We start from the raw sequence: 23,939 nt of genomic DNA on the forward strand, positions 1-23,939 counted from the left end.
TCCGACAAGCCAGCAGACACGATCCATCCCATTTCCCAGAATAACCGACACACAAGCTCTAGCTCTGGTTTTAAAATGTATGAACGCTTTTAATGGTATCTTAGCTTTCTTATATACAGTACAAGCATGTTAAAGTTAATCACAGGGACAAAGAAACTCTCCACCCACACATCACACAATGGGGGGCTTCAATACACCTTCTCTTAGACAATGACATCCAGTTGAGCTAATCATTAGTCATCCCCCAGACGTCCCGTCTCCGCAATTAGAGGAGGTAATTACTACAGCTTGACAAGTCACATTCCACATACAAAACAGTGTCATTAGCATCACACAATAGAATGTCTAGGAGCAGACGCAATTAACACCTCAAAAGCATGTGTCCCCCCATTGAATGAAAACACTCCATTTGGAGTCAGACTTTAACAACCTGTAAAATTCAAAGATATCATGCAAAACATGAATTATCAGTAATGTCCCATCTCATGTAATTTATAATTAATATTTCTCAGTCACCCTATGCCCAAAAGGAGCACAGGATGACCCTAGACCCAAGAGTCATTAGTGACGCTGGCACAGGAGTACCCCTCATCCTTCAAAAGTCTCTGGGTGTCATGGGTCATTCTGTTACAGATGGGACTTTTTAAGTGACTGGAAAACCAATGAAATGAAAGTAGAAAAAATAGTTTATTAAAAATACAGTATTCATTAAAAGATATATACAGTAGTTGTACATTATTTACATTATTCAGTATAGTACCTGAGATCAAAGCCCCTGCAGCGGCCCTCGTTCCTCTCCTCCACCACCGCCATCTTACTTCCTTGTATCGCGGCTTTGACGCTGTGACTGGCCGGAGCTGCTATGACGTCACTCCTGTGCATGCGCGCTGGAGCCGTCAGGGATGGCAGGGTCCCATTCAGAAAGGGCACGCTCAGTGCACCTGCGCCGTTGTCTATGGCGCACATGCGCCGTAGACATCGGTGCCGTCTTTCTTGCAATATCTCTGTGTAGGTTAAGGAGATATTTCTTGCACCTACAGTACAGCTATATGATTCAGTGTATACCACCTACGGTATGTATTATTCTCACACCAATGATATGCTTATGCACAGATTTTTTTTCTATCACAATTGCATTTTTTATTTAATTTTTTTTTTTTTTTTTTTTTGTGGCATTTTTAAAATCCTGGTTCCTGATTGTGTATGTGATTGGATTAAGCAATGGAGTCATTACAGTGTAAAAGAGAGAGAGGACCTTGTTCAGAATATCCAGTTGTCCTTTTGTTGGAAACAAATACACAGCGGCTATAGACCCGTAAAAAATGCACACTACGGTCAAGTGAGAGCTGCAGGTGGTGAAGGCTTTTTGTCTTCCTGTGATTGATTTAATTTTGAGGATGGTTATAACAATATAGATATACGATATAACAATTAATATAAAAGGTGCTATGACACAGAAGAAACCTACTACATAGGTCTGAATATGGATCCATGAAGTATCAGAGCAGGAAAGCTCAAGTATGGGTTCTAAGTCACAGAAGAAGTGATGAATGATGTTTGGTCCACAGTAGTATAGAGTGCACAAAGATATGGAATCAATCAATGTCATTGTAAAACCCAGTAACCAAATGATGATCACCGATTTAATGCAATTTGATTGGTTCATTATAGAGTTGTAATGCAGAGGCTTACAAATAGCCAAATACCGGTCATAGGACATCACAGCCAGTAGAAAAAACTCTGAGGCCTCAGCATGGGAAAAGAAGAAGAACTGGAAGATACATCCAGCAAGAGACATGGTACATCCATCATGTAAGATGATATAAAGGAAGTTGGGAAGAATATCTGTAGACAGAATTATATCAAGCAATGATAGTTGGGTGATGAAGAGGTACATGGGAGACTGAAGTGTTTTACTCAGATGATATAAAATCACAATGAAGAGATTTCCAGAAATAGTAACACAATATATGAAACACAGCACCAAGAAAAATATAATTTTTATGCTTTTTATATTTGGGAAACCTGTTAGTACAATATAGGTGATGTTATTGTGATAGTCCACCTGGTAAGAGAACATAAAAATGCATAATAATTTAGGTTTCAAGCATAAGGAAATGTATGGCAAAAAAAAAAGTCTGACATTCATCTATTACATTTTGTTAGGATCCTTCTTCAATATGTTACTACCCAGCTGAGTTTTGGCTGGTTGGCTGAGCTTTTGTACTATACTGAAGACATCCTAATGAGCCTTTGGATTTGACAGACTCCCCCAACCTTTATCTTAGTGCACTATCACACAAAACTGGCAATGGACTGGGCAATCTTTGATTCCTGAACGTGCTCCTACCTGCTTGCCCTAGCATAGACCTGTTCATAATAGTTTTATGCTAGGGCTGGTGCTTTTTAGCCAGAAAGGAGCTTGAGTATTGATGAATGTGGAGCTATATGTACCGTATGTCTCAGCAGTGGACATATTAGACATCTGCAGAGAGATATGACACTGGAACCGTTTCCTCCACAGGCAACAGGTCTGGGAGGTAAACCGACTTTGAACTCCTCTCACCCTCTCCAGGCATCAGACCTGGGAAGCTATGGAAAGAGCTCTTATACCGGCATCATCTCCAGGCCAAGCCTGAGAGGCAAATGCTCTTCTAGAAGGACTCTCTGTATATATTTATCTCCTTCTGCAGCCCTCATGATTGTCAGCAACCCCCCTAGTAAATTGCTGGGTGAAGTAAATACTCAGAACCCCTAACATTTACATGTTTGCTCTATCTACTGGAGAACACTTCCCAACAGTAGGCAAAAAGCACACAATGCCTAATGCCGCGTACACACAACCAGTTTTCATGACGTAAAAAATGCAATTTTTTTAAATGATCATTAAAAATGATTGTGTGTGGGCTCCAGAGCCTTTTTCTTGACGTGAAAAATGGGCATTAAAAATTTAGAACATGCTCTAAATTTTCATGTTGTTTTTCATGTTGTGTGTAGGCTTTAACTGAGTTGAGTTGCAAATTGCAGTATAAATATTGGACAATCCCTGGTTAAATTAGGTAACGGAGAGAGGCTCTGAAGCAGATAAAACTGTTATACATCTTATACTTGTACATCTACAGTTCTTCTTCTGTATGGAAACACAAAACAGGAATTCTATGATGTGTCTATAATTTCATTTATCTACAAACATACTGCACCTCATTTCCATGTGCATTGTTAGAGATGACGTCTGGATGTGACCGTTCACTTTGAAAATCCCCGGCAAACAGTGTAAGATCAGCCATCAAATGTTTTAGTGGAAATAATATATCACTTACAGGGAATTATTAGTCTCTGTTATTTATTGAGTTGGTATGAAACCCTTTTATACATTTACTCCTCCTTAGTGGGCTGTTTTTTGCATGGCTAATTTATCTGATTGCTAATAATCTTTTAGGAATTATTTTTTAGATTGTATTTCTCCTGACACACACCCTTTATCAATCTTAATTCGACAGCAGTAGGGAACTCCATGTTTATTATTTCAATTTTTATCCAATCACCTATTTTCTACCATTGTTTCTGCACATTACTGCATGCAGAAACTACAAGGACAATATTGGTTGTTTACTGTATCATGTTTTAATATTTAAATTTCCTCTATAGATATGGAATGTAGTTATTTCTTTTTGCTATGGGTTATCGGTTTGTTAGTACCATCACAATTGTCTGTGAAGGTTCTCATTGATCCAAGTCACAGTAAAGCTAGTAATAGTTAGTGACATTTCATTGGAATTGTTCTGTAGCATTGAAGATATTTTTTGTTTTATGTTTCCAAGCCACTTCTTCAGCTGTAATGAGTGATATGAATCCCCAGAATTTATATCCATACAGGTAGAAGGGACACCCTTATCCAATCACCCTGAAATGTGTCAAGACAGGTTCTAATATTTAAGGGACAGGATGAAAATTATAGAATCACCCTGTTCTAGTTACATAATGTCACCCTATAATTCAAAAATATGGTTTTAGCTTCTCTACCCCAGTGATTTTATAACAACCCACACAGTCGACCATGTGAGTCAATGTATTACAGATATGTATACTTCTTTTTTTTCACAGTAATAATTGGCTTGGCTATGCAATCATCCCTTTTTTTTACACTTTTTTTTTTTTGCACAGTCAATTTGCATGGCCAAAAATGTTTGGCTATGCACTCCTCTTTTTTTACACTTAGGCCGCGTACGCACGGTCGGACCAAACCGATGAGACTGGCCTGTCGGACCGTTTTCATCAGTTCACCTCTGAAGTGGCCGTACGGCCTGATTTGTGTACACACCATCAGTCCAAAAACCGATCGGGTCAGAACTCGGTGACGTAAAACACACAACGTGCTGAATAAAACTAAGTTCAATGCTTCCAAGCATGCATCGACTTGATTCTGAGCATGCGCGGGTTTTGAACCGATGCTTTTCTGTACTAACCATTAGTTTGGTCCGATGGAGCAGCGGTCCATCGGTTCGGTTTTGAAGCATGTTTAGAAATTTTGGACCGAAGGAAACCAGACCGATAGCCTATACACACGGCCGGTTTGGTCCGATGAAAATGAACTTCGGTTCATTCTCATCGAACCAAAACGACCGTGTGTACGGGGCCTTTTTAGTGGGGAATATAGGTATATAAATATAGGTGTGGCACTGTTTAGCTACAGTTTTTCATGTTATGGATTGTTTATCTTTGTTTTTGATTACTTTTGGGTACTCCAGATTGGTAAATGTTATGAATATTGTATGTATAGAGGTATTTAAATGTATGGAGGTATGTATTGGTATTTACTGTGTATATAAGGTATGGCTTGGCTAGGATTAAGGCAGGGTGGGTACCTATTTACACTTTGCAAAATTTGCAACACAGGTTGCACCCCCTTTTTTTATGGACTTAAGTAAGAATATATAATATGGAATAATGTTCATGGACTTATGCCGCGTACACACGATCAGTCCATCCGATGACAACGGACCGATGGACCATTTTCATCGGTTAACCGATGAAGCTGACTGATGGTCGGTCGCGCCTACACACCATCGGTTAAATAACCGATCGTGTCAGAACGCGGACGCTTAAACCATGTACAATGGCACTATAAAGGGGATGGTCAAATCCAATGGCGCCACCCTTGGGGCTGCTTTTGCTAATTCTGTGTTACTGCGTGTTTGTAAAAGTTTGGTTAGAGCCGATTCGTGCTTTTCAGTCTCCGTGCTTTGCAGATCGTTTTCTTGGGTTTAGTTTGTTCTTGTGGGTTCGTATTTGTCATTCAGTGCTTGCAGTCAGGTCATATATGTTTTGGAGTGCGTTCCTGTCCACTCGTATCTGTTTTTCAGTGCGTTCATTACAGGTCTTGCTGTATTTGGGTGCTTTCTGTTTTAAGTGCGTTCTGACCAGACGACCGGTTTGAAGCCATGTTGGAGGTGTGTTCTCATGCTCAAGTTTGTGCTGCGTATGGGCTGTATTCTGCAGTTCATGTTGCTTGCTAAATCTGTGGCCATGAACAGGGCAAGAAGGAGTTCATGGGCCAAGAATTGGTTGCGCCAGCGTGACCAATTCTCTCATATGCCTCTGCTTAGGGAAATCCAGAGGAATAATCCTGAGGACTTCAGGAACTTTCTCCGTATGACGGACCCCCTTTTCCACCATCTTTTGGATCTTCTGTCCCCCTTTATAACGAGGCAGGACACTGTGATGCGCCAAGCCATCACGGCCGAGCAGAGGCTTATTGCCACATTGAGGTACCTGGCGACCGGGAGGAGCCTGCAGGACCTCAAGTTCTCAACAGGCATCTCCCCCCAGGTGCTGGGGATCATCATACGGGAGACGTGTTCTGCCATCATCCAAGTGATGCAGGAGGACTATATTAACCTCCCTGGCGGTATGATTATTTCAGAAAAAAGGTGCTGAAAGGGGTACAATTATTTTGCAAGGAAATTTGGCGTTTTATACTGTAGGCCTGTAATTTTTAGGAATAACTCACTTAAATCTGACCAAACAAGAGACTAGTAGGCATCCCGGGTATGACATTTTTTTTAAAAACAAAATGATAAATTATAATATAATAAATAAATAATTATAAATAATTATAACAAATAATAATATAATTCTAATAAAAATTATTCAATAATGTAATCAACTCAAAATCACTGAAATTTGCTCAGTTGCAGAATTGTTGCTGTCATTATTTTTTTTTTTTAATGACAAATTTCCCCACAAATCGCTATCGCACAATTCTGAAAGTGATTATAATTTATTATAGCTGTTTTCTAGCTGATCTAAAACCATTTTTGACATAAAGGGACACTTTTGGTTGCTATGGACAATCTACAGTTTGCAGGAAGAAAGAAATGTTTTTATTATATAAAAGAACATGTAGGGCACTGGGCAGACCACTAGGGACAAGGGGGAGGTGTATTTTTTACATACAGTACTGTAATCTATAAGATTACAGTATACTGTATGTATTGTGTTTGTTTACGTTTTTGAATTTGGCGCCGTTCTCCGTCCCCGTGCGTCGTATCGTTGCAGGGAACGGAGATCGGCGGCACAGGAGGACACTGTGGGAATCGAGCGAGGTCCCGCTCGCTCACACAGCGCGGTGGCATCGCTGGATCCAGGGACAAGGTAAGTAACTTTGTCTACTGCTGCAGCGAGGCAAGCCCGAGTCTGACTCGGGGTTACCGCTTTTGGTATGAAAATCTCACCCCGAGTCAGACTCGGGAATACCGCCAGGGGGGTTAAGGTAAGTTTTCTCCTTTCACATCACAATCTATGGGCCGGATTCAGAAAGGACTCTCCAGATACGCCGTTGTAAGTCCAAATGTGCGCCGTCGTATCTATACGCTTATTCAGGAAATCAGATACGCCTGAAATTTGGCAAGATACGACCAACGTAAGTCTTCTATGCCGTCGTATCTTGGGTGCATATTTACGCTGGCCGCTAGGGGTGCTTCCATTGATTTACGCGTCAAATATGTAAATGAGCTAGATACGCCGATTTACGAACGTACTTCCGCCCGTCGCAGTAAGCTACGCCGTTTACGTAAGTTTACCCTTCATAAAGCAGGCGTAAGTCATGTTAAGGTATGGGCGCGGGAACAGCGTCATATTTTACATAGTTTATGTAAGTCGTACGTGAATGGGGCTGGGCGTAGGTTACATCCACGTCATATGAATGGAGCCGGCGTATCTTAGGGAGTAAATTTGACGTGATTCTGAGCATGCGCGCACATTCGCCGTTTGTTCAACCATGCATTTACATGGGGTCACGCTTCATTATAATTCAACACGCCCACTGCGTTGCTACTTTGAATTAGGCGGGCTCACGCTGGCCCATTTCGATTACGCCAGCGTAAATATGGGAGCAAGTGCTTTGTGAATACTCAGCTTGCCTCTCTGTTACGTTGGCGTAGCGCATATGAGATGCGCTACGCCTATCTAAATATGCGCCGATCTCTCTGAATCTGGCCCAATGTCTTTAATGAATGCTAATGTCTTGTATTTCTTGCATTATTCCCTAATTACCCTGATTGTAATATGCTGTGAATGTCCCCTTTGTCCCCATGCAAGTTGTAAGCTTTGAATGGTCCTTTTGTGGCCTTTCCCTTCATTAACCTGTCCAGCATGCTATCCTAGGCCCAAACACACCTAGCCCAGTTTGTTTACAACCAGATTTGTGTCTGCTCCATTGTAGTTCCCCCCCCCCCCTTAAAATGTGTCCCAATGTATTTTTGCTCATTCAATTTAGGCAGAGTGCTAGAGGTTTTTTTTTCTGGGCCTAAACTCAGCTAGAACCCCCCCCCCCCTTAAAATGTTTAATGGCCCATCAGAGGGGTGAGGAGTCTGATAAGTGGGCCTATTTTATTTTTTGCATGAAATACTTACTCCAATAATAGCCCAAAGCTCAGCAAAGTGTCACATGATTTAAAAACCTCAGAGTGGCAAGACAGTCAGGATGTCCTTCAGAGGGAGACTAGGACGAGGCCGCAGTCATATGAAGTTAGTGATGAAACTTACAAAATGAAGCATGCAGTGTACATGAGGAAATAAGTGACGCTAAGTTTGGACAGTAAGTGGGTGCCCGCACATAGAATGCAGAGAGGGATCAGGGTCACCCCAACAAAAGAGCCCCTGTATATTACTAAACCATTGTTTAAAAATGCGGTTCCTTCCAAGTTATGTAGAAAGAAAAAGGTGGTCTAGGGGAAATTGAGAGAGCACGTTGTAATTTTACTGATATCCGAGCCTTAAAACTCAGAAATCAACCTTGGGTGCAAAAAGGTACCAAGATTAGTAAACTCCCTACTGTCAAGGTGGATAGTGTAGGCCCAAGGGAAATGGGAAGACAGCGCTTTTTGGAAGCGCACACATAAAAAGGTTTGGGAGTGTCTTTGTAGAGCCTGAGTAAATGTTGCCAGGGGACATGGAGAAATTCACCTGATGGGACATGGTTTGGCCATTGTGGGTCGTAGCTTGCAGGGTCATGCCAAAGTGAGGAGGTTGTACTGGTGTTTTCCGCCCTCTGGGTCAAAACCAAGGGGGAGGATATGTGGTAGTGTGGTACCCTACCAGTGTAAAAATACAGTGGCCCAGATTCAGGTAGAATTGCGCTATATTTGCGCGGGCACAGGGCAATGATTTTGCCCTGCGCCCACGCAAATATTTTGCGCTGCCCTCGATTCAAGGAGCAGTAGCTCCGTGAATTGCGAGGGCACGCCGGCAAAATTGCCCGGCGTAAGCGCGCGCAATGTAAATGATCCCGCCGGGGGCCGGAATCATTTAAATTAGGCGCGCTCCCGCGCCGAGCGTACAGCGCATGCTCCGTCGGGAAACTTTCCCGACGTGCATTGCGGCAAATGATGTCGCAAGGACGTCATTTGCTTCAAAGTGAACGTGAATGGCGTCCAGCGCCATTCACGAATCACTTACGCAAACGCCGTGAAATTCAAATTTCACGGAGCGGGAGCAGCGGCTATACTTTAGCATTGGCTGCCCCTGCTATTAGAAAGGGCAGCCTTGCGCTAAAGTTGCCGTACGGAAACTCTGTACCTGGCTTGCGCGGGGCCCGCGCAAGTTTGTAAATCAGTTGGTAGTATGCAATTTGCATACTACACGCTGATCACAATGGGAGCACCCCCTAGCGGCACACGCAAGAATGCAGCCTAAAATCTGCGAGGCATAAGAGCCTTATGCCGCGCAGATTTTAGGCTGCAGTCGGTGTAACGAGGTTCCTGAATCAGGAGCACTCGTTACACCGGAGCAAGTCAGCAATTGCTTCTTGAATCTGGGCCAGTATTCTCAACCAGGCAGGTTGAGGGGCTCCGGTGTATTGACTTGTTTGGGAGGAAACTGGCTTTTTAGTTTCCCCATTTTTTACAAAAGTCCACTTTGGGACCTGGAGCCTGGGGATTTCTTAGAGATCTGGGTGGGATGAAATCCCCAGTCCTGGGTTCGGGCTTTGAGTCTGATCGGCACACTGATTGTTCAGGTGTGTGTGGGCCTGATAGTAGAGTCAGGACTAGGGATGAGCCAAACACCCCCCCGTTCGGTTCGCACCAGAACCGTCGAACGGGCCGACCGTTGGTGCGAACATTTAGAACCCCATTGACGTCTATGGGACTCGAACATTCGAATTCAAAAGTGCTAATTTTAAAGCCTAAAAGCCTAAAACGTAAAACGTCTTTGAGAACCCGGGTCTTGCCCCAGGGAACATGTACCAATGGAAAAAAAGTTTTAAAAACGGTTGAATTTTCTGGAGCAGTGATTTTAACCACTTAAGGACCGCCTCCTGCACATTTACATTGGCAGAATGGCACGGCTGGGCACAAGCACGTACAGGTACATTCTCTTTAAGTGCCCAGCCGTGGGTCACGGGCGCGCGACCCGGTCCAAAGCTCTGTGACCATGACCGCGGGACCCGATCGCCGCTGGAGTCTTGCGATCGGTCCCTGAAGCTGAAGAACGGGGAGAGCTGTGTGTAAACACAGCTTCCCCATTCTTCACTGTGGCGCCGTCATTGATCGTGTGGTCCCTTTTATAGGGAAACACAATCAATGATGTCACACCTACAGCCACACCCCCCTACAGTTAGAAACACATATGAGGTCACACTTAACCCCTTCAGCGCCCCCTTGTGGTTAAAGCCCAAATTGCAAATGTAATTTTCACAGTAAACAATGCATTTTTTGCTGTGAAAATGACAATGGTCCCAAAAATGTGTCAAAATTGTCCAAAGTGTCCACTGTTTTTATTTTTTGCGCTATAAACAAAAATAGAAAAATGGAGGGTCAACCACACAATAGTGATTGTGAAATGTGGAATACCACACAACAACGTGCAACAATTAATAATAAATTACCAAAAGCATATGTGAACAGTGATTGCTAAAACAATATAAATCAATATACAGCAGAAATGTCCCACACAGATGTGCATGAATACGCAGATTCCTCTGCAGTGTAAGCAAAAAACACTGAGGTTCACTGTGTTAGGCCCCATACTCACGAGCAAACATGTCTGCTGAAACTGGCCCGCAGGCCAGTTTCAGCAGACATGTTTGGTCGTGTGTGGGCGCGAGCGGGCCGAATTCCAGCAAACATTTGCCCGCCGGGCCTTTTCCCAGCAGACAAATATTCCTGGACTTGTTTTAAAACAGTCCGCTGGAATTCTGCCCGCTCGGACATGTACGGTCGTCAGTACAGACCTACCGTACATGTCCAGGCGCCCGCCGTCCCTCGCATGCGTCGAATGACTTCGACGCATGCGTGGAAGCATTTTAAAGGCGGGCCGCCCACGTCGCCGCGTCATTGTCGCGGCGACACCGCGTCATCGACGCGGCGTCACCGCGGACACGCCCCGCGTATTGTTTACGCGCGGACTTCTGTACGATGGTGTGTACAACCATCGTACAGAAGCCCTCTGGCAGACATGTATGGTGAAAACGGTCCGACGGACCGCTTTCACCATACATGTTTGCTCGTGAGTACCCGGCCTTAAACCTTAAACACCAAAAAAATATAAAAATAAAAATAAAAATAGAGTCCCAATATCATGCATAGAAAGCCAAACGAATCTTGACAATTACTGTGATCTTCCTAGTGGAGAAAAGTAGAAAATGCCACCACCATACTTTTCAAATTTCACTTGTTTCCACCCAAGGTGCTTTATATATAAAGTGCTCTTACCAGAGCCTGTTGACCACTTTACTTAAAAAGATGGTCATACGGGCTAGTGCAGGATTGTGCCTACACACACATGGATATGGACTATTGAATCTCGTTTCCAGGCGTTCCAGATAAGGATGATATGCAAAAAAAGAGAACCGGTAGACGCCGATAGCGTAATAACGTTTTAATAATAAAAACAACTAAAAACAACGGAAAGCCAAATGGCCTCTTACTTTAAAAGTGCCTACCCGGCACTGGGACTGCAGGCCTGTCACCGCCAATCTGCGTTTCAAAACTTGGGTTATCAGGATCGGATACCACCGCCGTAGTTCCACCATAAACTCCTTCCTGTCAGCTTCACCAGAGCGGGGGGCGTCTCGTGACCAGGACTGCCTCCAACGTCCGTTTCGATTACTCGTCTTCAGGGGGGCGTGCCTGATCACAATGCATCTCTGTATTTGTAGTCAGTATGGCTACTCAATTGTCCAATTAGGGAAAGTTCCAAACTACACAGCCCCAGTGCCGTTTAAGCATTCATCAAAATCATTAACAATACCATAATCAAGCAAATGCATACATTGAATAAAACATCCCTACAATAGTATTGCAACATTTCTTTCTTAAATAGCTCCTGCACGGAGCTAGACGAAAAAATAAAAAAACGGCATCTCTCGGGTCCCTCCGGAAGTGCAATGCAGCCATCCAGAGAGCATGATACTCAAAGGTAAACAAATTGAAAAAAATGTTCACTCCGATTGAGTAAAGGGCTGGTTGAATCAGGTGGATCTGAATAAATTAAATTAGTGATGTGGTGATGTTAACATAGTATGCAGCCTGAACAGAAGGGATGTTGGAAAAACGGCCTCCCCAGCTCCCCTCTGCACGTGCATGAGCAAACCAGCGTTTGAGCAAAAGGACAGCTAAATGAGTCTAATCTGGAATACCATAACAACATCCATGCTCTACCTCCAGATGAAGAACCCCTACTGTCTTTACCCCAGAACTAGTGATCAGATGGACCCAACATCCCACAAGAAAATTAGGAATACCGATATATCTAAGGGGCAGCTAAAAATCAGTCATAAATAGAACAAAGTTGGCAAAAATTTACCAGCATACTGATAATCAAGGCAAATCACCAGACTCGCCAGATGATACATATAATAAACCTTTCTACCCAATTGTCTCAAGGTGTATAACAATAATAATGGAGAGACATTACAGATTATATGGCAGATACGATGACTGACCAAATAAAAATATATAATCAAAAAACATATTATATAAAAGGTCAAATGATATAAGAAAAGGGCATGAAGCCCCCACCGTACATCCCAATTACTACCTCGAACCCAACCTGGGGGAGATAGACTTGAACTGGATAGACATCATAATATCCAGCTCGCGATAGAGCAAAAGAAGATTAATAAACCTGGTAATAATTTCAAAGACCTTAGAAAAACATTGAGGAATCAATCATTGGCCAAAAAACAATTCAGATCTAGCTCAATGTTGAGACCTGATGGTTGCATTGTGCGCAATCTATGGACCCATTTCATTTCATTTTGAGAGACACTACGTGTCATATGGGTCCCACGCCAATTCCTAGTGATTTTGTCAATAGCATAGAAAGTGCAAAGACCAGGGTCACTGTCATGATGACTGGCAAAATGCCTTGAAACGCTACGATTGGGAAAACTCTTTTTTATGTTCGCCAGATGTTCGTTTACTCGTGTCTTTAGTTTACGCGTAGTTCTCCCCACGTACTGTAGAGAGCATGGACACTCAAGAACATACGTAACATGATCTGACCCACACGTAATAAAAGGCTTAATCTTGAAAGATTCACCCGTAGCATTAGATTTAAACTGGGTCAACTTTTGACTAGCACCAGACTTGCGTGTAGTTTTGCATGCTTTGCACCTCGTACAATAGTGAAACCCTGATCCGTCCAAAAAGGTAACCAATTTCTTTGGCGGATCTGGGACATTGGGAGCAATTTTATTTCTGAGGCCTGGTGCTCTCTTGTAAATAAATTTGGGCACATCGGAGATGGATTTCGCCAAATCCTTGTCCTTCATAAGAATGTGCCAGTGTCTTTTAAACACTGCCTCCACCTGCCGGTACTGCCTGTGGAACCCAGAGATAAAAGGTACTTCGTTCTTAAACTCTTTTTTTGGTTTGGGAACTAAAAAAGATTGTCTATCCAAGACAGCAACTTGATCATGCGCTCTCCGGAGTGCATCGGCTGGGTACCCCTTTTCTAGAAACCTAGTGGTCAGGAGTTCAGCCTGTGCCTCAAAATCTTCTCTCTGGTATCACAATTACGTTTAAGACGCATGAACTGACCCTTGGGCACTGCACCTATCCAAGAGGGATGGTGGCAACTATGTGTGGGTACAAACCCATTCCGGTCCGTCGGTTTAAAAAAAGTCACGGTTTGAAACTTAGAATCTTTTTTCCTTATAGTGAGATCCAAATAGTTAGCAGAAGACATACTGGTTTCCGCCACAAAGGTTAGCCCATATTTGTTGGCATTCATCTGTGCTATAAACCGTTGTAGACATTCCTCTGACCCCTCCCAGAACAGAATGATGTCATCGATGTAGCGCTTATAGAATCTGAGTGATTCATGTCGGTCCAAAAAAATTGTTTCATGCTCCCATTTATTTAAAACAATGTTCGCCACACTAGGTGCATAGCGGGCACCCATGGCCACGCCTCCAACTTGGTTAAAGAACTGATTATTCGCCCAAAAATAATTATTCTTCATGGCCAATTCCAGTCCCCTAATCAAAAAGTTTATTTGGACCTTTTTCAATTTGGAGTGCCGCTTGAGTGCCCACCGAAGGGCAGTCAAAGCATCACTATGTCTTATGTTCGTGTAGAGCGATTCAATATCCACTGTAACAATAATCATATGTTCAGTGGCTTCAATGTTTTGAAGGGCTAGTAATAAGTCTTTACTATCTTTCAGATAGGATGGACTCTGGGAAACCAGTGGTTTGAAAAAGACCCCAATACTTATCAACTCATGAGTAGTGATCCTACCCATAAACTTAAAGACCTTTTAAAAAATTGGGTGGATGAGGGACTTGACAGAGGGATCTTGAATCCCAAAGAGGTGGCTTATCTTGTCCCCCATGCACCCAAAATTCCGGTCCTATATACCCTACCCAAGATTCATAAGAACAAAGAGAATCCCCCAGGGAGACCTATAATTAGTGGGATAGGGGCCCTCTTCTCACGGTTGGGTGAATATCTCGACGGTTTTTTCAAACCACTGGTTTCCCAGAGTCCATCCTATCTGAAAGATAGTAAAGACTTATTACTAGCCCTTCAAAACATTGAAGCCACTGAACATATGATTATTGTTACAGTGGATATTGAATCGCTCTACACGAACATAAGACATAGTGATGCTTTGACTGCCCTTCGGTGGGCACTCAAGCGGCACTCCAAATTGAAAAAGGTCCAAATAAACTTTTTGATTAGGGGACTGGCTACCGCCATGAAGAATAATTATTTTTGGGCGAATAATCAGTTCTTTAACCAAGTTGGAGGCGTGGCCATGGGTGCCCGCTATGCACCTAGTGTGGCGAACATTGTTTTAAATAAATGGGAGCATGAAACAATTTTTTTGGACCGACATGAATCACTCAGATTCTATAAGCGCTACATCGATGACATCATTCTGTTCTGGGAGGGGTCAGAGGAATGTCTACAACGGTTTATAGCACAGATGAATGCCAACAAATATGGGCTAACCTTTGTGGCGGAAACCAGTATGTCTTCTGCTAACTATTTGGATCTCACTATAAGGAAAAAAAGATTCTAAGTTTCAAACCGTGACTTTTTTTAAACCGACGGACCGGAATGGGTTTGTACCCACACATAGTTGCCACCATCCCTCTTGGATAGGTGCAGTGCCCAAGGGTCAGTTCATGCGTCTTAAACGTAATTGTGATACCAGAGAGAAGATTTTGAGGCACAGGCTGAACTCCTGACCACTAGGTTTCTAGAAAAGGGGTACCCAGCCGATGCACTCCGGAGAGCGCATGATCAAGTTGCTGTCTTGGATAGACAATCTTTGTTAGTTCCCAAACCAAAAAAAGAGTTTAAGAACGAAGTACCTTTTATCTCTGGGTTCCACAGGCAGTACCGGCAGGTGGAGGCAGTGTTTAAAAGACACTGGCACATTCTTATGAAGGACAAGGATTTGGCGAAATCCATCTCCGATGTGCCCAAATTTATTTACAAGAGAGCACCAGGCCTCAGAAATAAAATTGCTCCCAATGTCCCAGATCCGCCAAAGAAATTGGTTACCTTTTTGGACGGATCAGGGTTTCACTATTGTACGAGGTGCAAAGCATGCAAAACTACACGCAAGTCTGGTGCTAGTAAAAAGTTGACCCAGTTTAAATCTAATGCTACGGGTGAATCTTTCAAGATTAAGCCTTTTATTACGTGTGGGTCAGATCATGTTACGTATGTTCTTGAGTGTCCGTGCTCTCTACAGTACGTGGGGAGAACTACACGTAAACTAAAGACACGAGTAAACGAACATCTGGCGAACATAAAAAAGAGTTTTCCCAATCATAGCGTTTCAAGGCATTTTGCCAGTCATCATGACAGTGACCCTGGTCTTTGCACTTTCTATGCTATTGACAAAATCACTAGGAATTGGCGTGGGACCCATATGACACGTAGTGTCTCTCAAAATGAAATGAAATGGGTCCATAGATTGCGCACAATGCAACCATCAGGTCTCAACATTGAGCTAGATCTGAATTGTTTTTGGCCAATGATTGATTCCTCAATGTTTTTCTAAGGTCTTTGAAATTATTACCAGGTTTATTAATCTTCTTTTGCTCTATCGCGAGCTGGATATTATGATGTCTATCCAGTTCAAGTCTATCTCCCCCAGGTTGGGTTCGAGGTAGTAATTGGGATGTACGGTGGGGGCTTCATGCCCTTTTCTTATATCATTTGACCTTTTATATAATATGTTTTTTGATTATATATTTTTATTTGGTCAGTCATCGTATCTGCCATATAATCTGTAATGTCTCTCCATTATTATTGTTATACACCTTGAGACAATTGGGTAGAAAGGTTTATTATATGTATCATCTGGCGAGTCTGGTGATTCGCCTTGATTATCAGTATGCTGGTAAATGTTTGCCAACTTTGTTCTATTTATGACTGATTTTTAGCTGCCCCTTAGATATATCGGTATTCCTAATTTTCTTGTGGGATGTTGGGTCCATCTGATCACTAGTTCTGGGGTAAAGACAGTAGGGGTTCTTCATCTGGAGGTAGAGCATGGATGTTGTTATGGTATTCCAGATTAGACTCATTTAGCTGTCCTTTTGCTCAAACGCTGGTTTGCTCATGCACGTGCAGAGGGGAGCTGGGGAGGCCGTTTTTCCAACATCCCTTCTGTTCAGGCTGCATACTATGTTAACATCACCACATCACTAATTTCATTTATTCAGATCCACCTGATCCAACCAGCCCTTTACTCAATCGGAGTGAACATTTTTTTCAATTTGTTTACCTTTGAGTATCATGCTCTCTGGATGGCTGCATTGCACTTCCGGAGGGACCCGAGAGATGCCGTTTTTTTATTTTTTCGTCTAGCTCCGTGCAGGAGCTATTTAAGAAAGAAATGTTGCAATACTATTGTAGGGATGTTTTATTCAATGTATGCATTTGCTTGATTATGGTATTGTTAATGATTTTGATGAATGCTTAAACGGCACTGGGGCTGTGTAGTTTGGAACTTTCCCTAATTGGACAATTGAGTAGCCATACTGACTACAAATACAGAGATGCATTGTGATCAGGCACGCCCCCCTGAAGACGAGTAATCGAAACGGACGTTGGAGGCAGTCCTGGTCACGAGACGCCCCCGCTCTGGTGAAGCTGACAGGAAGGAGTTTATGGTGGAACTACGGCGGTGGTATCCGATCCTGATAACCCAAGTTTTGAACCGCAGATTGGCGGTGACAGGCCTGCAGTCCCAGTGCCGGGTAGGCACTTTTAAAGTAAGAGGCCATTTGGCTTTCCGTTGTTTTTAGTTGTTTTTATTATTAAAACGTTATTACGCTATCGGCGTCTACCGGTTCTCTTTTTTTGCATATCATCCTTATCTGGAACGCCTGGAAACGAGATTCGATAGTCCATATCCATGTGTGTGTAGGCACAATCCTGCACTAGCCCGTATGACCATCTTTTTAAGTAAAGTGGTCAACAGGCTCTGGTAAGAGCACTTTATATACAAAGCACCTTGGGTGGAAACAAGTGAAATTTGAAAAGTATGGTGGTGGCATTTTCTACTTTTCTCCACTAGGAAGATCACAGTAATTGTCAAGATTCGTTTGGCTTTCTATGCATGATATTGGGACTCTATTTTTATTTTTATATTTTTTTGGTGTTTAACACAGTGAACCTCAGTGTTTTTTGCTTACACTGCAGAGGAATCTGCGTATTCATGCACATCTGTGTGAGACATTTCTGCTGTATATTGATTTATATTGTTTTAGCAATCACTGTTCACATATGCTTTTGGTAATTTATTATTAATTGTTGCACGTTGTTGTGTGGTATTCCACATTTCACAATCACTATTGTGTGGTTGAGCGCCCTCTACCCTCCATTTTTCATTATCACAATTCAGTATTGTTCTTTGAGGAGCAGCTTATTTAGTTTAATTTAGTACTTATTTATATTTGGCGCGGAATTTTCTATTCTACATAAACAAAAATAGACTGACCATTTTGAAAACAATTCAATATTTTTTACTTTTTGCTATAATAAATATCCCCCAAAAATATATATTAAAAAAAAAAATGTTTAGGCCGATACATATTCTTCTACCTATTTTTGGTAAAACAAATTTCTATAAGTGTTTATCGCGTTTATAGCGTTTACAAAATAGGGGATATTTTTATTGCATTTTTATTAATTATTATTTTTTTACTACTAATGGCGGCGATCAGCGATTTTTTTCATGACTGCGACATTATGGCGGACACTTCGGACAATTTTGACACATTTTTGGGACCATTGTCATTTTCACAGCAAAAAATGCATTTAAATTGCATTCTTTATTGTGAAAATGACAGTTGCAGTTTGGGAGTTAACCACAGGGGGCACTGAACGTGTTAGGCTTCACCTAGTGTGTGTTTACAACAGTAGGGGGGTGTGGCTGTAGGTCTGACGTCATCGATTGTGTCTCCCCTATAAAGGGGATGACACGATCGATGCGCCGCCACAGTGAAGCACGGGGAATCCGTGTTTACATATGGCTCTTCCCGTTCTTCAGCTCCGGGGAGCGATCGCGACGGAGCGGCTATAAACAAATAGCCGCACCGTCGTCCCGGATCACTCCCCGAGGGAATCCGCCCGCCACACGCAGCGGCGCTGGATAGAGTCTGAGTCCTCCCTTTCATCTGTGTAGGTCAAGGGTATGTTGAGGGATACCATATCCAGAATTCCCCCATATAAAACAAATAATCTTGCTTTGGAACGACAAAAGGTGATCTTTCCTGATGGGGATAGGAAGGGAAAGGAATAGATAAAGTATTTTAGGGAGTGAGGTCATTTTAATGGAGTTTATTGTTCCTAGCCAGGAGAGTTCATGTTTGGCCCACTTCTGGAGGTCTGTTTGTAGTTTTCAGTAAGAGGGTGGATAATTGTGGGTGTATAGGGTTTTTCTCTGGGCTTTTAAGGTGATGCCTAAATATCTGATAGCGGAGTCACTCCATGAAAACCTAAATGATTGCTGGAGTTGTCATTGTTGGAGGAGTGACATTGAGGGCTTGTGATTTGGAGTAATTGATCTATAGACCCAGAATTTTGGCAAATTCTGTAAGGACTTTGCAAAGATTGGGAAGTGAGATTAGAGGGGAGGTTAGAAAAAGAAGCATGTCGATGGCAAAAAGGTTGCATTTGTGGATTTGGTCTACACACATTACCCCTTTAATATTGGGATTTTGGCATATTGTGATGGCTAGGGATTCTATGGCGATGGCGAATATGAGTGGGGAGAGAGGGCATCCCTGTCTGGTTCCCCTGGCAATGTCTATTGGGTGAGAGTAGTAGCCTTGCATGCAAATTTGGGCCTTGGGGTGGGAGTAGAGGGCACGCATAAGTCCTAGGAATCATTGTTCAAAGCCCCATCGCTCCATGAGGGAGAATATGTAGGATCAAGATACAGAGTCAAAGGCTTTGTGTAGGTCTAAAGCTAGGAGTAGTCCCTGTTGTTTAGGGCCCCCGTCCCAGCCAGTTTGTAGAATCAACACAATGTCTATTGCTCTACGTACTTGGTCGGGGCCTTGTCTACCAGGTATGAAGCTCACTTGGTCCTTGTGAATGTACAAGTTAATGAAAGAGGTGAGGCGGTTGGCTAAAATTTTAGTTAAAAATTTCAGGTTATTATTGATTAGGGAGATTGGGCAGTAATTGTTGACTTCCTCAGGGTCCGTGTTAGGTTTGGGAATGACCGTAATGTAAGCTGTGTTGAGTTGGGCTCCTAATGGGTCACCTTGTGTTTTGGAGTTAAATAATTTTGTCAAGTAGGCCTTATAGTAGGGGACAGAGAGGCTGTCTGGGCCAGAGGCAGATCCCCTTTTGAGGCCCGTAATGACTTCCATCACCTCCTCCTGTGTGAAGGCTGCCTCCATGAGGTTCTTGTGTTCTTGGAAAGGACAGGGATGTGGAGGTCATCTATAAATCTTGTTGCAGATTTATTGCTGGGCTGGGAATGGGAGCTGTAAAGTTTGAAGTAGTAATATTGTAACGCATCTATATTTTGGTGCGGTTGGAGTTAGGTTCCGGTCCTTTTGTGTATAGAATTTGGTGCCACTCCAGCGGATAGCTTTCTCCACCTTAGTCATCAGGGCTAGATTAAGTTCAAGTCTGACTTTATCTAATGCCGCGTTCACACAGCTGTTTTTTCCATCGGAATAAACTCTGATGTGTTTTTCCAACGGAATTCCGCTCAAGTTGTCTTGCATACACACGGACACACCAAATTCAGACCGTCAAAAACGCAGTGGCATACAACACTACGACAAGCCTAGAAAAATGAAGTTCAATGTTTCCGAGCATGCGTCAAATAGTTTTCGAGCCTGCATGGATTTTCTCAGTCGAAATTCCATACAGACAAACTGAATTGTCCATCTGAAAAAAAGAGAAAAGGTTCTCTTTCTAAGTCGGTCAGAATTTCTGATGGAAAAAGTCCAAATATCTGATGAAAAAATTCCATCTGACTTTTCCATCTGAAATTACGACCATTTGTACGCGGCATAATAGCGCTATTTGGATGTCTGAAGGGTTTATTTTGTTTCGTACCCGCAGGGCTAAATCCTTCTCTAGACATTCAATTTCAGCCTTCTGTTCTAGTTTGTACTGAGTAGCTATCTGTATTATCTTTCCCCGATACATTCCCCTGGTAAAAGCCTTTTCAGAGTTTCAGCTGAAATGTTTTCCACATTATTTAGTTTGAAGTATTCCAGAAGAGTGTTGTTTATTTCTGTGGTTCTAATAGGATCTGAGAGAATGGATTCATTCAATCTCCAATGTCCCGTTTTTCAAAGTGGGCTGCTGATCAGATAGTCATGATCACTATAGAGTAATCCAATAAAGTTGTGTCTCTTATTTGAGCACGCTGGAGCATTGGAAGGAGGGACGTTGGGACCAGGATGTGGTCAATTCTAGCATATGTGTTGTGTGGGAGGAGTAGTGGGTAAAATCCCATCTAGAGGAGTTAATTTCCCCCCAGACATCTGCTAGTCCCTGGCTATGAAAAAGTGACTAATTTTAGTGGGTCAGGTCAATTGGACCTTAGACGATTGGTTTTGTCTAACCCCTGGTCGAAGGCTACATTGGAATCCCCCCCCATATTACCGTGCCTTCTAAGAGGGGGTTCAGGGAATCCATTAGGTGTTGAAAGAATTTATCTTGTCCTCTGTTGGGGGAGTAGTAGGAAACCAGGGAGTACAGGTGCCCCTCAATCATGCCCTTCACCATAAGGAACCTGCCGTCCGGGTCTTTAAAGTCAAAGAGGCTGTTAAATTTGCAGGATTTAGAAAAGAGAATTGCTACCCCTTTAATTTTGGTTTCTGCGTTGGCTAGATGAAAGTGTGGGTATTGGGAGTGTAGGAAAGTAGGTCTGTACCGTATAGGAAAATTTGTTTCCTGTAGCATAATGATGTCTAGATTTAGGGATTTGTAGCTGTCAAAGATTTTACATTGTTTAAGAGGGGAATTAAGACCCAGGACATTTTGGGTTTGCTATTTTGAGAATTTTTGCAGTATGGTCAGCCATGGACCTCAGTGGAGTCAAAGTAGCTGTGTCCATCGTCACTCACCCTTAGTTGTCTTCCTCCAGGACATCTCCACGCTGGGTTTCTTGTTGGTTCTACTGGAATCTCACTACGAGCTGTTGAAATGGTACTTAGCTGTTCTTCAACAGATGGTTGGATTAGGCTCATATTAAAAGGAAAAGGTGAAAGAGAGTAGAGAGTAGCAGGGGAAATAGAAAGAGGAATAAGAAATTCTAGCATGAGTAGGCTGGATCCCAGAGTGGGAGAGACCCCCTGGGAACCGTAAACAGGTAGAATAATACAGGTCTGTCCCAAAAAGGATCAGACAGCCTAGCCCCCAGAGTCCTACTGGGATCTGAGGGTTAGGAGGAGGCACATGGGAACCATCCCAAGCAAGGACACCCCTGGTAATGCTTCAGGAGTGTGTAACCATGGCCATCGGGAAAGGGTAAATAGGGGCTGAGAGAGGATGTGAGAGTGATCTGGTTGATCCTGCCCCCCCTCCCCTTCAGGTGAGAGGGATGGAGGAGGTCCCCCAGCATTACATTTTGGCAAAGACACACTCGGGCAGGGAACCCCCCCCCCAAAAAAAAAGTGGGGAATGAAGGAACCCGGGGGGGGGGGTAAAAAGTAAATAATCGGGATGCAACTTAGAGTCCCTGAGGAAAAATCAAGTCAGAGTCTTTCTTTTTTGGTATAGGAGAATGTCTCAGGAATAATTGTTCCTTGCAAAATAGCTGAAGCTCTGTCAGATTGGATGGAGAGTGTCTGTAAACAGCAATTTCTTGCTACAGATTCTCAATTGGATTTAGGTCTGGACTTTGACTGGGCCATTCTAACACATGAATATGCTTTGATCTAAATCATTCCATTGTAGATCTAGCTGTATGTTTGGGGTTGTTGTCCTGCTGGAAGGTGATCTTCCGCCCCGTCTCAAGTCTTTTGCAGACTCTAACAAGTTTTCTTCTAAGATTGCCCTGTATTTGGCTCCATCCATCTTCCCATCAAATCTGACCAGCTTCCCTGTCCCTGCTGAAGAAAAGCATCCCCACAACAGAATGCTGCCACCACCATGTTTAACAGTGGGGATGATGTGTTCAGGGTGATGTGCAGTGCTAGTTTTTTGCCACACATAGCGTTTTGCTTTTTGGCCAAAAAGTAGAATTTTGGTCTTATCTGACCTGAGCATCTTCTTCCACATGTTTACTGTATTCCCAACATGGCTTCTCGCAAACTGCAAACTGGACTTCTTATGACTTACTTTAAACTAGGGTTGTCCCGATACCACTTTTTTGAGACCAAGTACCGATACTTTTTTTCCAGTACTTGCCGATACCGAATACCGATACTTTTTTTTTAATGTCATGTGACAGTATTTTTTTTTTTTTTACTATTTTCTTTTACTATTTTTTTTTTTACAGTGATTTTTTTTATTTATTTTTTAGGGGGGGGGGGGGGTAAATTGTCAGTGTGCTTTTTTTTGTATTTATTTTTTTACATTTTATTTATTTTAATATTTATTGCAATTTTTTATTGCAATTTTAATCAGCCCTGTTGGGGGTCTTTGGTGAGATTTCAGGGGTCTTAACAGACCTCTGGCATCTCCCCTTTAAGACAAAGAAAAGGACTAGGGAAACAGATTCCCCAGTCCCTTTCTCAGCAGCTTCAGCTTCATAAACTGAAGCATCGTAAACACAGGAGGTTACGATGCTCAGTTATATGAATGGACAGAGTCGGTGATCACCGACTCTGTTCATTCGGAAAACGTAGGAGCCGGGCTTAGCGGCTCCTACCTCCACTCTCCATCCTGACAGATTGAGGTGGGAGAGCGGCACGGACTGGGACGGGGGGGGGGGATGGATGGAGAGAGAACTGCACGAACAGAGAGATATCTGCACGGAGGACGGACAGGGGGGGGGACAGAACGGGACGGATGGACGGGGGGAGGAAAGAGAACTGCATGGACGGGGGGGGAGAGAACGGGACGGACAGACGGGGAAAGGGGAAGAGAGAACGGCATGGACGGACGGGGGTAGGGGAGCAGAGAGAGCGGCACAGACGGGGGAAGGGGAGGAGAGAGAACGGCACGGACGGACGGGGGGAGGTGAGAGAGCAGCACGGACAGGGGAAGTCAACAGCAAGGGGGGAGACAACACTGACCATGGGGGAGAGAAGATTTGCAACTCCCCTGCCTGCCCGCTCAGGTATCGGGTGAAGCATCGGGAGCATTTCCCCGAGTACAAGTACTTAGGGAAATGCTCGGTATCGGTCCCGATACCGATACTAGTATCGGTATCTGGACATCCCTACTTTAAACAATGGATTTTTTCTTGCCACTCTTCCATAAAGGCCAGATTCGTGGAGTGCATGACTAATAGCTGTGCTGTGGACAGATTTCCCCCACCCGAGC

At 43.2% G+C, this 23,939-nt stretch overlaps 1 protein-coding gene across 1 annotated transcript; it reads right to left on the reverse strand.

Annotated features, from left to right (window-relative positions):
* Positions 1 to 415: 415 nt before the first annotated feature.
* LOC120930698 (olfactory receptor 154-like) lies at positions 416 to 1,744 on the reverse strand. The gene is made up of 2 exons (XM_040341872.1): positions 1,175 to 1,744; positions 416 to 430 (listed from the first exon to the last, which is right to left on the reverse strand). The coding sequence occupies exons 1-2, from the start codon at positions 1,718 to 1,720 to the stop codon at positions 416 to 418; spliced, it is 561 nt and encodes a 186-aa protein (XP_040197806.1). The 5' UTR covers positions 1,721 to 1,744.
* Between the last annotated feature and the right edge of the window lie 22,195 nt (positions 1,745 to 23,939).

This window comes from Rana temporaria, chromosome 3 (genome assembly GCF_905171775.1).
Source record: "Rana temporaria chromosome 3, aRanTem1.1, whole genome shotgun sequence".
Taxonomy (NCBI): Eukaryota; Metazoa; Chordata; class Amphibia; order Anura; family Ranidae; genus Rana; species Rana temporaria.

Coding starts and splice junctions, on each gene's coding strand:
- LOC120930698 (XM_040341872.1), bottom strand. CDS start 1,720: ATGTCCTATGACCGGTATTTGGCTATTTGTAAGCCTCTGCATTACAAC.